The sequence below is a fragment of the Mya arenaria genome, chromosome 10 (genome assembly GCF_026914265.1).
Source record: "Mya arenaria isolate MELC-2E11 chromosome 10, ASM2691426v1".
Taxonomy (NCBI): domain Eukaryota; kingdom Metazoa; phylum Mollusca; class Bivalvia; order Myida; family Myidae; genus Mya; species Mya arenaria.
This window is the reverse complement of record NC_069131.1, coordinates 68148547-68161956: the sequence shown is the minus strand read 5'-3', so window position 1 is coordinate 68161956 and position 13410 is coordinate 68148547. Positions and strand designations below refer to the sequence as shown.

The 13410-nt window shown below is 36.8% G+C and overlaps 1 protein-coding gene across 1 annotated transcript; it reads right to left on the bottom strand.

Annotated features, from left to right (window-relative positions):
- Positions 1-1885: 1885 nt before the first annotated feature.
- LOC128206468 (putative leucine-rich repeat-containing protein DDB_G0290503) lies at positions 1886-4334 on the bottom strand. Its single transcript, XM_052908896.1, has 2 exons — positions 3262-4334; positions 1886-2703 (listed from the first exon to the last, which is right to left on the bottom strand). Exons 1-2 carry the CDS (start codon positions 4238-4240, stop codon positions 2318-2320), a joined length of 1365 nt encoding a protein of 454 aa, XP_052764856.1. The 5' UTR covers positions 4241-4334; the 3' UTR covers positions 1886-2317.
- Between the last annotated feature and the right edge of the window lie 9076 nt (positions 4335-13410).

The following is a 13410-nucleotide window of genomic DNA, read 5'->3' as shown; positions in this document are numbered from 1 at the left end:
TCATCCAACCGTTAGTCCTTCCAGTGTTCCGTGTCCGGAATTTTGTTATCCATTGAGGGATTTTAAAATAGATTTGCACATTTATTCCGAACATAGTGGGTTTCGCGTGCAAGACCCACGATCTTACATCAAAATTAATATTTCTGTTACGTTTTGTGAGTATGTACTATTTAGATGAAAGGAAGTAATGATTAAGACCGGGCGGAGTGCGCGTAGTTGGCAAACCTTTAAATACCTGCGAAAGATAAAAAAATAATGAAAAAGCCTACCTATATGCAATTTTATTGGGTGAAAATATAGATTGTATTTTAAAGTCATGTAATGCCAAACGGAACTGAAAGTGTGTGAACTTTTTTCATTTTGTCTCAGTAATTTCACCCCGAGTATTAAACATGTTTTATGTGCATATTTATGAAGCACTGATATAAATCTGTTCATTTTGTACACGAGTGACTTAGGTTGAGGGGAATATTTAGATACATCAATTAATATTCCAGCAATAGGAATTTTGCATGAAGGTCCTTTCATGGTGGAACGAGACCTTAAACACTTATTTTATTAACATGTCCAATTCATCTCGTGTTTAAAACGTAGTGGAGATTTTATTAAACAATGCGTGAATGTTTTACCCGTAGCAGTGCATTGTTTATGAAACCAAAGTTCCAGATAAGGTTTCATATGCAATTGATTATAACTCCATACTTTTGAATTTATTTTGGTATTCTACATTTTAAATGAGTATTTCAAGTGACTGTTACTCCATGCTTTTGATTTAGATAAGTATCAACATAAATAATCTAAAAGTTCTTTAGAAAGAACTCATGCATGTTGCATGCATTTTCTATCTTTAGAAGTTAATGTTTTATTTTCTACAAATTACATGACTATACTCACAAAATGTAGCTGCCCGAAAGCCTTTCAACTCTTTAAGCGCTTGGAATCTTAGTCTGAGACCATTTTACAACAGGATTTGATTGAGGTGTACAAATACTTCCTCTTCTTTATGCCAGTTTGCGGGAACTTATCACTTGCATAAAATGAACATGTGACTTTCGCCTGTATCCGTCTACGAACGTATTTTCTCTGCCATCAAGACGGTATTTAGCCTATTGTTTTTTACCGATACTGTAAACACACACACACACACGCACACACAACGCACTAGCACACGCACGCACGCACGCACGCACACACACACACACACACACATAAACGCGGAATAATCAGTATCAATTTTTTTTTTCATTCAGTACACGTTTATTTTGAAACTATTTGCGCATTCAGTTTTTTATAATGCGTTTATCGACTTGTCGATATTAATATTATTGCGTTTTCTATGGTTTTAATTGCGTTATTGCGCAAATACGCTGCTTATTTGAGGTGGCATTCAATATACAACTTAAGTATATCTTATAGTCATACGTCATTGACTGCATTCAATGTATAGGCCCTTGATCTATTTTAACCACACAAAACATTTGATGAATATTTATTTCAGCGCTAATTGAACAGCTATATTCCGACTTTCAGGTAACAGAGCTGACCGGCCTGAAAAAAGTTATACAGATTATGATAAAGATAATCCCGTTTTGTGTGAATATCACATGATCTGCTTAAAATAAACAAACGTTGAAAAATTGCAGAAGCGGCTGATAACTGACTGCAATGACATGTGTGTCTCCTTTTCAAGCAATGAATAATAAAAATTCATTGTCAAATGAACGATATCTACCATTATTTGGCATCACCTTGAACCAAATTTCAAGTAGAAGTTTATTTTTCGTATAAGCCACAATAGGTACGTTACTCACAATCGATTAAAACATTTAATATGCTTTTCTCATTAAAGTAAGCATTTTTTGGGCGATATTAAAGAATGACGGCAAACTTATAATAGCATTTTATTAATAGGCTATCATATCATGCTAGGAACTAGCACGTAATTTAGTGTATGCCCAATAATGATGATAACGGGGAAAATATTTGATTTTTTGACTATTGAGTTTGTTTCTGTAGTTTTTCTATAAATATTTCAACTTTGTAGACATCTCGATCTCACTATATGTAAGTTTTGATCCTTGAGATAAAACATACATCAAATAAACAACATGTACGAGTAAACCATGTCAAGGGCTTGAATACTCCTCAAAGTAAACTCCAAATAATATACTGATTAAATTTGGCTCGACTTTTATAACATTGGCTTCAGAATATCTACATTTAAAAACAAACACAAACAGTTAATTTGTCAATATTCCTAGGTTGTTCCAGGCATCGATAGGGGAAACATTGATTGTATTACACTCAAACGGTAAAGCTATTTCGTGTACAGAAGTACACCACTAAAGGCAGTTCGGACGGGGTCAATGCTACTTCCACTAAAGCACGAGTGTACCGATACTTTTGATCCACGAGTCAGATATATGAATCCAACCTGTCCGGCTCCTCCTCCATTTTCCTCGAATGACTGTATACCCGTTTTCATGTCATCGTGATATAAACACAGGACAGCACGTTTTCCGTAACGGGCTTCTACACTAAGCCAGAACGAATAAACGCCGTCTTCTGGTGCTGTGTAATAACCGGTAACAGAACTGTAGTCGCTGCCTTCATTTCTGAACACGCCGCGATGTCTCAGTCTTAGTCCATCCCTCATGTCATCTTCGCGCTTTTGTTTTACGGCATAGAAGCTGGAATGTTTACCTGAAACAAATGACTTATTGATACAATAAGTAGTTTAACCATGTTCACCAGGCTCACTTGTCAACTTTGATAAAGGGCAAGTCTTTGTTTAAAATAACTTAACATAGTACAACAAAAGCAATCTCTATTTAAGGACTGCTTCAGAAATTGTTATATCTATTTAGCAAAATCTACAATCTTGAACGGAAATGAAATCGTAAATTTCCATTCTTTAAACGTAAATCCGAAAACCGGTAAGGCCTCATTTAGTTTAAACAATAAAATAAAAAGTAAGATTTTTGCCCATTCTGTAAATGGGTCAATCATTTATATCTAGGTGGAACGATTAGGATAAAAGAAAAACCAGGAGAAAGGTACGAACGAAAAATAACATGTACTGTAACACATATAAAACGAAACTAAGTTGCTTTACATTTGTAACATAAGAGTAGTTTTAACTAATGAAATAAAATATAACATCGACACAATCTAATTATATTATACATTATTTCGCAACACAATATCCACAGAAAAGTGTTTAAAAGTTGCTTAATCGCCGAGTTTAATCTGAAAACTTACTTAATTTTGTTTCAATTCCGCTAATCCGGTAACCTACAGAGTCCGCAGAGGTTTTATAACTCCTGATGTTAGAGGAGAGGGTGTCTAGCGATGATTTGTAGCTGGACAGTTTACCGTCTATGCTACTGAGTCTATACGAATGTCCGGATACACTTGAGCGGACGGACGAGATCGCGCTGTCGTGATTCGAGAGTCGCGATTCTAAATACACATCTTTTGCAGCAAGATCTTCTAACGCATCTTTGAATTTATTTTCAAAGATAAGCGAGTTATCCAATGATTCGTTTTGAAACAGAGCCATTTGGATATCTATATCAGACTCCTTCAAACTATATCTTGTCTCCAGCTCTTTCGTTTGATTTAGAAAATGTTCCTCAAATTCAAGTTTCTCTGTTTTAGTTTGGTGTATGAGGTTACTTTTTAAGTCTTCGAACAATACACTCAGATTATCACTGTCGTTTTGTATAACATTTTTCATCCCTTCCAGTTCATGTTTTGCACTGTTAAATTCATGTTCTATTAATGCTGTTTGATTTTCAAAACGTTCATCCAAACGCATTTGCGCGTTCACAATTTCAGATTGCATTTGCTTCGAATTTGCGTCGATATCATTCTTGATTTGCATCAATACCTTCTTTTCTTGCTTTATCGATTTTGTTATGGAAACGTACTGAGATTTGACCAACCCGGTTACAGAGTTGGAAATCGTTCGTTTAATGTCGTTTGCAATGTCACCCATGTTTGGTTCATACTTGTTGAGAGTTTCTATGACCTTGTCTATTTTCCCATTTAGCCGCGATTCTAGCTCTTCCAACGACTTCGTGAACTGAGCTTCCATAGATTCGAATTTATCTTCGTTCGCCATAACTTTAAACATTATCTTTGTCAGCATTTCGTCAGCATCGATGCGACTAATTGACACAACCATAAATAGTAAAATAAGTCCTAAATTCATTTTTATTGTACAACTGTAAGCCATTGTTCTGGTTAACTTGCGCAAATCAAAGTTTTCTAATGTGTCTAGAGGGACACGTTCCCAAGGTTGTGCTGGTTTTTATCACAGACGGAACGTGTATAAAGAAATGTAAATAACAAATGATAGGTCCTTAATGATGTTGGAAATGTTGTTAAGATGTTTCCTTATTATCGCTCAAGCTGCTTCCTTCTATGGCCTCCTCAGGACTTAAAGCATCTTGAAGACAATTGAAAAGCAAATCATGTCAAGTCCTTAACGATCCGTTACATAATATTTGCAATTTTTTATATCGGAACAATGGAACAAAGTTGATTCCCCCCAAGGGATTAATATTACGTCAACCACAATACAAAAATGCAGTTTGAAGAAATGAAGATAAAGAAAAGACAAAAGGCCCTTATTTTAAACAGAAAACATAAGCCCGCTGCACTATTTTGCACCAAACAAGACAGTGGCGTTCCTTAAGCATTTTAAACTGTTTGCCCGTGCACTTGAGCGATGTGTTATTTACATTTGAAGCCCTTTCTTTATTTGGGTCTCAAGATGTTATATGGGGTGGGAGCAGAAGAGATCTTTTTGAAAATACAGTTACAAGGAACTATATAAAAGCATTTTGAACGTTAACATTCAGTCGAATTACGAAAAAACATAAACCAGTGCAAACATGTATACACAGTATACAATCCCCAAAGCCATTGATATTCATTCCTGATTTTTAGTTTAAAGCACATGGACTTGTCATTTTTCGAGACCCTAAATTCATTTGTATCTCCAGGTGTAATGGAATATGCTTCTGACAGTGTTATCACTAACGTATTGATATGCCAGTTTTAAGCGAGACACTTAATGTTGTTTTTAGCTTTCTTCGCAACTTTTATATCAGTACCAGGGTATGTATTACCCCCTTTCCTGTTATATAATTTCCACTCCCCAAACCTTATTTTCTTGAATTGAAGTTGTGAATATTACTTAAAATGATAAGGGACAGTCGAATCATCCTTTGATAGCAATAAATTTAAGAAGAGTCACAGGTCGGAAATGTTTTTGTTTCACTTTAAAATTTATATTTACTATACATTTACATTACATTATATAAGAACTGGAATTAAAGTTAATAAGCACACATATTCTGACATTCTTTCGCGGAAGTAATAGCTTGTTTTTGTTTTGTTTTTAAAACTCCTGTTAAAGACATCTAGCTCAGCGCTGTAACACAGGTTCCGTATACTTTTTTAAAGGCAATCGTGTTATCATTATTTTTAAGTAAGCTTAAGTCGTCTTAGACAAACACTTCAAAGTTTCCTTATTTTTGTGAAGTGTAAGTCATACATACCACTTTGATGTGATCATAAATGGTGAAGTCCCCCTGACAGTTGTTTAGTACTTCCTTATTGATATCGAATATTCACGGTTTTAAAGTAGTAAACTTGTTAAGTTGTAAGTTCAACAACTAGCAGAATGAAAATATATTTCACATACTTATAAATGTAGTACTTATCTAATAATAACTAAAATTGATAAATTATTAACCAATGTTGTTTTTCCTACGTTAAGATATCCCGCCATTTTTTTTATTCTTTAACGTCTGCATTTTAAAAGAAAATACAGTCGAGAATACTTTCGAAAATCAAAGTAGTCGTAAACCTTTTATCATGTGAATTTGATTATTATTTAATTAAAGAAGGATATCCACAAAAACAGTAAATCAATGAGGAAACTATGATCAATATAACACTAGCACAACAGTCTAACCGTGCCCCAGGTTATTTTGGGCTTGAACGTATGGTCACTAGAACACTAGCATAACAGTTTAACCGGTGCCCCAGGTTTTTTTGGCTTGAACGTATGGTCACTATAACACTAGCACAACAGTCTAACCGTGCCCCAGGTTATTTTGGGCTTGAACGTATGGTCACTATAACACTAGCACAACAGTCTAACCGTGCCCCAGGTTATTTTGGACTTGAACGTATGGTCACTAGAACACTAGCACAACAGTCTAACCGTGCCCCAGGTTATTTTGGGCTTGAACGTATGGTCACTATAACACTAGCATAACAGTCTAACCGTGCCCCAGGTTATTTTGGGCTTGAACGTATGGTCACTAGAACACTAGCATAACAGTTTAACCGGTGCCCCAGGTTATTTTGGGCTTGAACGTATGGTCACTAGAACACTAGCATAACAGTTTAACCGGTGCCCCAGGTTTTTTTGGCTTGAACGTATGGTCACTATAACACTTGCACAACAGTCTAACCGTGCCCCAGGTTATTTTGGGCTTGAACGTATGGTCACTATAACACTAGCACAACAGTGTAACCGTGCCCCAGGTTATTTTGGGATCGAACGTATGGTCACTAAACACTAACACAACAGTCTAACCGTGCCCCAGGTTATTTTGGGCTTGAACGTATGGTCACTATAACACTAGCACAACAGTCTAACCGTGCCCCAGGTTATTTTGGGCTTGAACGTATGGTCACTATAACACTAGCATAACAGTCTAACCGTGCCCCAGGTTATTTTGGGCTTGAACGTATGGTCACTATAACACTAGCACAACAGTCTAACCGTGCCCCAGGTTATTTTGGGCTTGAACGTATGGTCACTATAACGCTAGCATAACAGTCTAACCGTGCCCCAGGTTATTTTGGGCTTGAACGTATGGTCACTATAACACTAGCATAACAGTTTAACCGGTGCCCCAGGTTGTTTTGGGCTTGAACGTATGGTCACTATAACACTAGCACAACAGTGTAACCGTGCCCCAAGTTATTTTGGGCTTGAACGTATGGTCACTAGAACACTAGCATAACAGTCTAACCGTGCCCCAGGTTATTTTGGGCTTGAACGTATGGTCACTAGAACACTAGCATAACAGTCTAACCTTGCCCCAGGTTATTTTGGGCTTGAACGTATGGTCACTATAACACTAGCATAACAGTTTAACCGGTGCCCCAGGTTTTTTTGGGCTTGAACGTATGGTCACTATAACACTAGCATAACAGTTTAACCGTGCCCCAGGTTATTTTGGGCTTGAACGTATGGTCACTATAACACTAGCACAACAGTCTAACCGTGCCCCAGGTTATTTTGGGCTTGAACGTATGGTCACTATAACACTAGCACAACAGTCTAACCGTGCCCCAGGTTATTTTGGGCTTGAACGTATGGTCACTATAACACTAGCATAACAGTTTAACCGGTGGCCCAGGTTATTTTGGACTTGAACGTATGGTCACTATAACACTAGCATAACAGTTTAACCGGTGCCCCAGGTTATTTTGGACTTGAACGTATGGTCACTATAACGCTAGCATAACAGTCTAACCGTGCCCCAGGTTATTTTGGGCTTGAACGTATGGTCACTAGAACACTAGCATAACAGTCTAACCCTGCCCCAGGTTATTTTGGACTTGAACGTATGGTCACTATAACACTAGCATAACAGTTTAACCGGTGCCCCAGGTTCTTTTGGGCTTGAACGTATGGTCACTAGAACACTAACATAACAGTCTAACCGTGCCCCAGGTTATTTTGGGCTTGAACGTATGGTCACTAGAACACTAGCACAACAGTCTAACCGTGCCCCAGGTTATTTTGGGCATGAACGTATGGTCACTATAACACTAGCACAACAGTCTAACCGTGCCCCAGGTTATTTTGGGCTTACCCACAAACAAGGGTTACGCGTTTTAATACATAATACAAAAGCTTAAATAGGTGATGGCTTTAAAAGGTTATTGCAATTATTCCTACAAAATATGATTTTGGTTTGACGTACAACTCCGTTCTTATTGTTTTAAAATGTGCCTCTAAATGACATCTTGTCTGTTCTTTGTATTTGTGGAAACGTTCTAATTTTGATGCTTATAAAACTTCGACAAACATGGATTTTGAATTGGCCTTCCATATTGAGCGAATTTAAGACTTTATGTCTAAAAATTGTAATACAAAAACATATGCCCAAGTAGGGAAAGTTTTTATATTTCGATATTTGAAACAGTTTTGAAACTACAAGTACCAATGACGTCAATATTGAGCCGTCTGTCTTTTTTGCGCCCCTGCTACAATAACCGATATTTTTATCAATTCCTCACTTAGCGCTATGAAATGCCCTTCTCAAGTGCGTCCTGTGAGCATATTCACGGACACTTCTGTTCTGTTCTATATTTTTCTTTCTCTTGTTTTACGTATTCTATATTTTAATTCGCCTGAAACGTCAATTCATTATTCAACGTATGATATTAAAACGTTTAGCATGACGTTAATCGAAATATTGTTTATAATAATAAGATGGTCAGATTAGAAACTTATGAGAGTCTTGCTTTGTAAAAAACTCTAATATGTTTTATGTTAGGGTTATTGTTATTTTTGTTGTACTAAATTACGAATTCAACATAAGACGGACGCTAAATAACTAACTTAATAACTTCAACGGATGACTTAAAATTGGCGGCTATTTCCATGAGAGGCTTTCTAAATGATTAAGCAATCTCATTAGCCAAATCATAATTATTATATACTACACATCAACACTGTTTTAAGTGATGGGATAATGCTGTTAAGTGCTTTGTTTTTATCTTATCGGCTACAGTAAAAACACCACAACAAACAGTTCTACTACAGTATAAGTTACCCAACTTTTCTATCGATATAAGTATCAGCAGAGATCTGAAGAGAAGAATACCCTAGACTAAGCAAAAACATAATAAATCCAGCTTGTGACATACATTTCACTAACAATATATTATTACTTACCATCCAAAAAGTGATTGTCGACAGAAATCTGTACCGCATTGTAAGTACAAGCGGATCCAGGCGGTAGTGCCCCCTCCCTCAAATTGAATTGTCCAAATTTACTTTTTATGACGATATCGGAAATGTAACAAATAAGCTAAAATGCACCATATTCGGACTAGAAAATGTCAAAATTTTGTTTACCCCCAACACCCCCCGCCTACATTTTTTTTAAATTACTACAATTTCAGCTCTGAGGGCGGGGCGGATGTCAAAGTGTTATGCCCCTAAGTAACACATCCTCTTATGTCAATTTCTGGATCTCCCCAGATAAGTACCTTGTATGCGACTATAAAGGTCAGTGTTTGGATCTAATTTTGATGTTGCCAAGCAGAAATCGTTGTATAAAACACATTAACAATTAATAAATTCAATTAAGGATGACCATATGATTGACTTCGTTTGATATTGAATATAACCCTTGATCAACTTCCAACGAAGTACATTTGTCACGCAACACACAGCCATTAATTACCGGTCGGGGGGGGGGCAGTTCTAACGTTAAAAAGAAAAAGAAACATGACTCACGGGGTCAATATTCAACAAGGTCAAAATTGAATGCTTCATCGGCGTTAACATGTGACACATTAACATGTATAGTTTCTATTATCCTATCTTGTAAAGGGTTGCTATAGTTCATACACACGCATGCAGCACACGCACAATTAGATAGAATGTATATTTCAAACGGTTAAAATGATGCTCTCAAGGTAAGCAGTAAAATGCTGTTTAGTTTCGTTAACAGACGCATTGTCTGTTGCCACGCTTACCTTGTTATTCTTTGTGTGTGTGAGTGTGTGTGCGTGCGTGCGTGCGTGTGTGTGCGAGTGGTTGTGCATGCCTGCGTATCTGACTTGTGTGTATCTGTATGTGTTTGTTTGTTTGTGAGTGTGTGTGTGTGGGGGGGGGGGGGGTGAAGGTGTGTGTGCGTGGTTGCGCATGCCTGCGTACCTAACATAAGTTCATTTTTATATTATATTATATATTATTATATTTATTTTCTTTTTAATGGTTGTAGGTGTATAAAGTTAATTGTAATTATGTTTTGCTGATATGTGACCTGTGATCAAACATGCTGGTTGTTTGCAACATATTACTTGAGAAATAAAACATATGTTATAACAATATTTTCACGAATTATTGTATAGATGCTTTTCAGACTGCATATGTATAAATTGAGATATGCTGACAACAAAAACGTTTCTGCATGTCAAACAAGAAAGAAAACACAAACATGATTCGAATAATGTATTGCATCTATAACGAAATCTCAATTATATGCAATTATACAATGATCTTATTTTATCTGTGTAATAAAGCAATTTGAAATATCGCCATTAAGAGCAGTAAGAACTGCGATTGTTTGGCGTTTTGTTGAATTTAATTAGACAAAATTCATGCAAAACAATCAGTATCAAATACAAAAGACATGCCAAAACAATACGAATTGTCAACTAATCAATCCGTTTTCAGAGATTTAGGGAGATGTTTTCGATGTTGTTTTTTCTGTTATTTCACGATAATTAAACAATGGGTTTACAAACTCACAATATAATTTACAGAAGTGTGCTTTAAACCCTGAACAGGTTTTGCCTTAAAGCTGCACTCTCACAGATTAAACGTTTTGACAACTTTTTTTAATTTTTGTCTTTGAACGAGCCAATTTTTGTGAAAATGCATGGACATCAGTCATATAAGACTGCTGACAAAAAAGTAGATCGCAGATTTATATATTTAAGTTCCAAAAATGGTGTTTTCTGATTTTTTCTTAAACCATTATTAACGGTTTAAGCCATAAAACATTAATTTTCGAACAAAAATATTAAAATCTAAGAACTGATTTTTTGTCAGCATTCATATATATCAATGGTTTGCAGATATTAACGCAAATTTTTTCTCTTTCCAAGACAAAAAATAAAAAAGTTGTAAAAATGGTATATCTGTGAGAGTGCAGCTTTAAAAAGGGGAGATAAGGTTTTTCTATATCAGCCAATTTTGATAATGAACATTTCATTCGAAAAACTATTTTTATGTCCAAACGATTGTTCTAACAAAATGAAGCACACTTTGGTCGTTTCGAGTAATTCAAGCTAACTATGATTTTCCTCATTGATAAACAAGCCAGTCGGTCCGTCGGTAGTCCAAAGCTTGTCCGAGTGATAACTCGACAATTCCTGGACGTATGGTCATCAAACTAGACATGAAGGTAAAGCATGACCATTAGATGATCCCTGATGATTGATTTAAGGGCTCATCGGGTCAAAGGCCAAGGTCACAGTGACCTTTTAATAGAAAAATAATTTTAAAGCTTGCCCGAATGATAACTCAACAATGCCTAGACCTATGGTCATCAAACTTGATATGGAAGTTGGGCCTGACCAGTAGATAACTCCTAATGTATTGGGGGCTCATCGGGTCAAAGGCCAAGGTCACAGTGACCTTGAATGGTAATAGGTTGTCCGAGTGATAACTCAACAATGCCTGCACCCATGGCCCTCATAATTGATTTGGAGATTGGGCTTGACCAGTAGATGACCCCTATTGTTTTTGGGTGTCATCGGGCCAAAGGTTAAGGTCACAGTGACCTTGAATGGTAAAAGGTTGTCCGAGTGATAACTCAAAAATGCCTGCACCCATGGCCCTCATAATTGACTTGGAAGTTGGGCTTTACCAGTAGATGACCCCTATTGTTTTTGGGTGTCATCGGGCCAAAGGTTAAGGTCACAGTGACCTTGAATGGTAAAAGGTTGTCCATGTGATAACTCAACAATGCCTGCACCCATGGCTCTCATATTTGACTTGGAAGTTGGGACTGACCAGTAGATGACCCCTATTGTTTTGGGGTGTCATTGGGCCAAAGGTCAAGGTCACAATGACCTTGAATGGAAAAAGGTTGTCCATGTGATAACTCAACAATGCCTTCACCAATGGCCCTCAAATTTGTCTTGGAGGCTGGGCCTGACCAGTAGATGACCCCTATTGATTAAAGGGGTCATTAGGCCAAAGGTCAAGGTCACAGTGACCTTGAATGGTAAAAGGTTGTCCGTGTGATAACTTGACAATGCCTGCACCTTTGGCCCTCAATCTTGACTTGGAGGTGGGGCCTGACCAGTAGATGACCCCTATTGTTTTTGGGGGTCATCGGGCAAAAGGTCAAGGTCACAATGACCTTGAATTGTAAAAGGTTGTCCGAGTGATAACTCGACAATGCCTGCACCCATGGCCATCAAACTTGACTTGGAGTTTGGGCCTGACCAGTCGATGGCTCCCAGTGACCTTGAAAGCAAACTCGACAATTCCTGGACCTTTGATCATCAAACTTGACATATAGGATGGGCCTAACCAGTAGATGACCCCTCTTGACTCTAGGGGTCATCGGCCATGGTCAAGGTCACAGTAACCTTTAACGCAAAAAAGTTAACAAATCTTCTCCCAGTGATATCTCAACAATGCCTGAACCTTTGATCATCAAACTTGGTATGGAAGTTGGGCCTGACCAGGAGATGACCCTTATTGATTTTAGGAGTCATTGGTCAAATGTCAAGGTCACAGTGACCTTGAATGCGAAAATGTTTCAAGTGGTAATTCCAGAAAGTTTGTATTGTTCTCATGCGATTGGATATATCACGTGTACAAAAGGGTTGCAATTGATGTACATTGTAACGTTTTTTTATATTTCTTTATTCCGACTATGCATTTGGGATTTCATAAAACAAGGTAATGGTGTTTGTATAAAAGTGTCATAAAACAATGTTTTTCTGTTTCATGTATAAATTGATTTTCGAATGTATTATTTTTTTCATATACATCAATTGATTTTGGAATTTTCGACCGCTGGGCTTGTTCCTGTATTTTTCTTTGAAAAATCAATACTACTTGTTTGTTCATTATAGTTATATATACTTAATGTCTTTCTAGATTTGGTTTCAAATGTATGAGGTACGAGTGTACAAAGCAATATACCCCTCTTCTTCGAAGTGAGGCATAAATATTGAAACGTTTTATTGTTTGGCTTTGGTCAGCCACGTTCTAACTGTGATCTTTACAGCCTCTAAGTATTTTTGTTCAAAAAAGAGTTAAAAATCAAACAATGTAAGAACTACTTTAGGTCAGGGACAAATACCAATAATAAACGTATTCATTACAATAAATGATTTATAAAAAGCTGGAAAAAACCAAGTAGCAAAACATGTAACCATTCGTTTGTTTAAATGCACAAGGATCATACCATAACAAACATTCTACCAGTGATACACTGCATCGCATTGTATTGCATAAATGTTGACGTTACCAAAACAATCAGTGTTTACTAGAGGGTTCAGTCGGATTTTCGGCGACCAACCAAACACTTATTCAAAGTTAAACCGATAAGC

Bases quoted from the DNA above. Each gene is read 5' to 3' on its own strand.
- LOC128206468 (XM_052908896.1), bottom strand. From the start codon at position 4,240: ATGGCTTACAGTTGTACAATAAAAATGAATTTAGGACTTATTTTACTA. The intron at 2,704-3,261 runs GTAAGTTTTCAG...CATTTGTTTCAG, and splicing joins CGGAATTGAAACAAAATTAA to GTAAACATTCCAGCTTCTAT.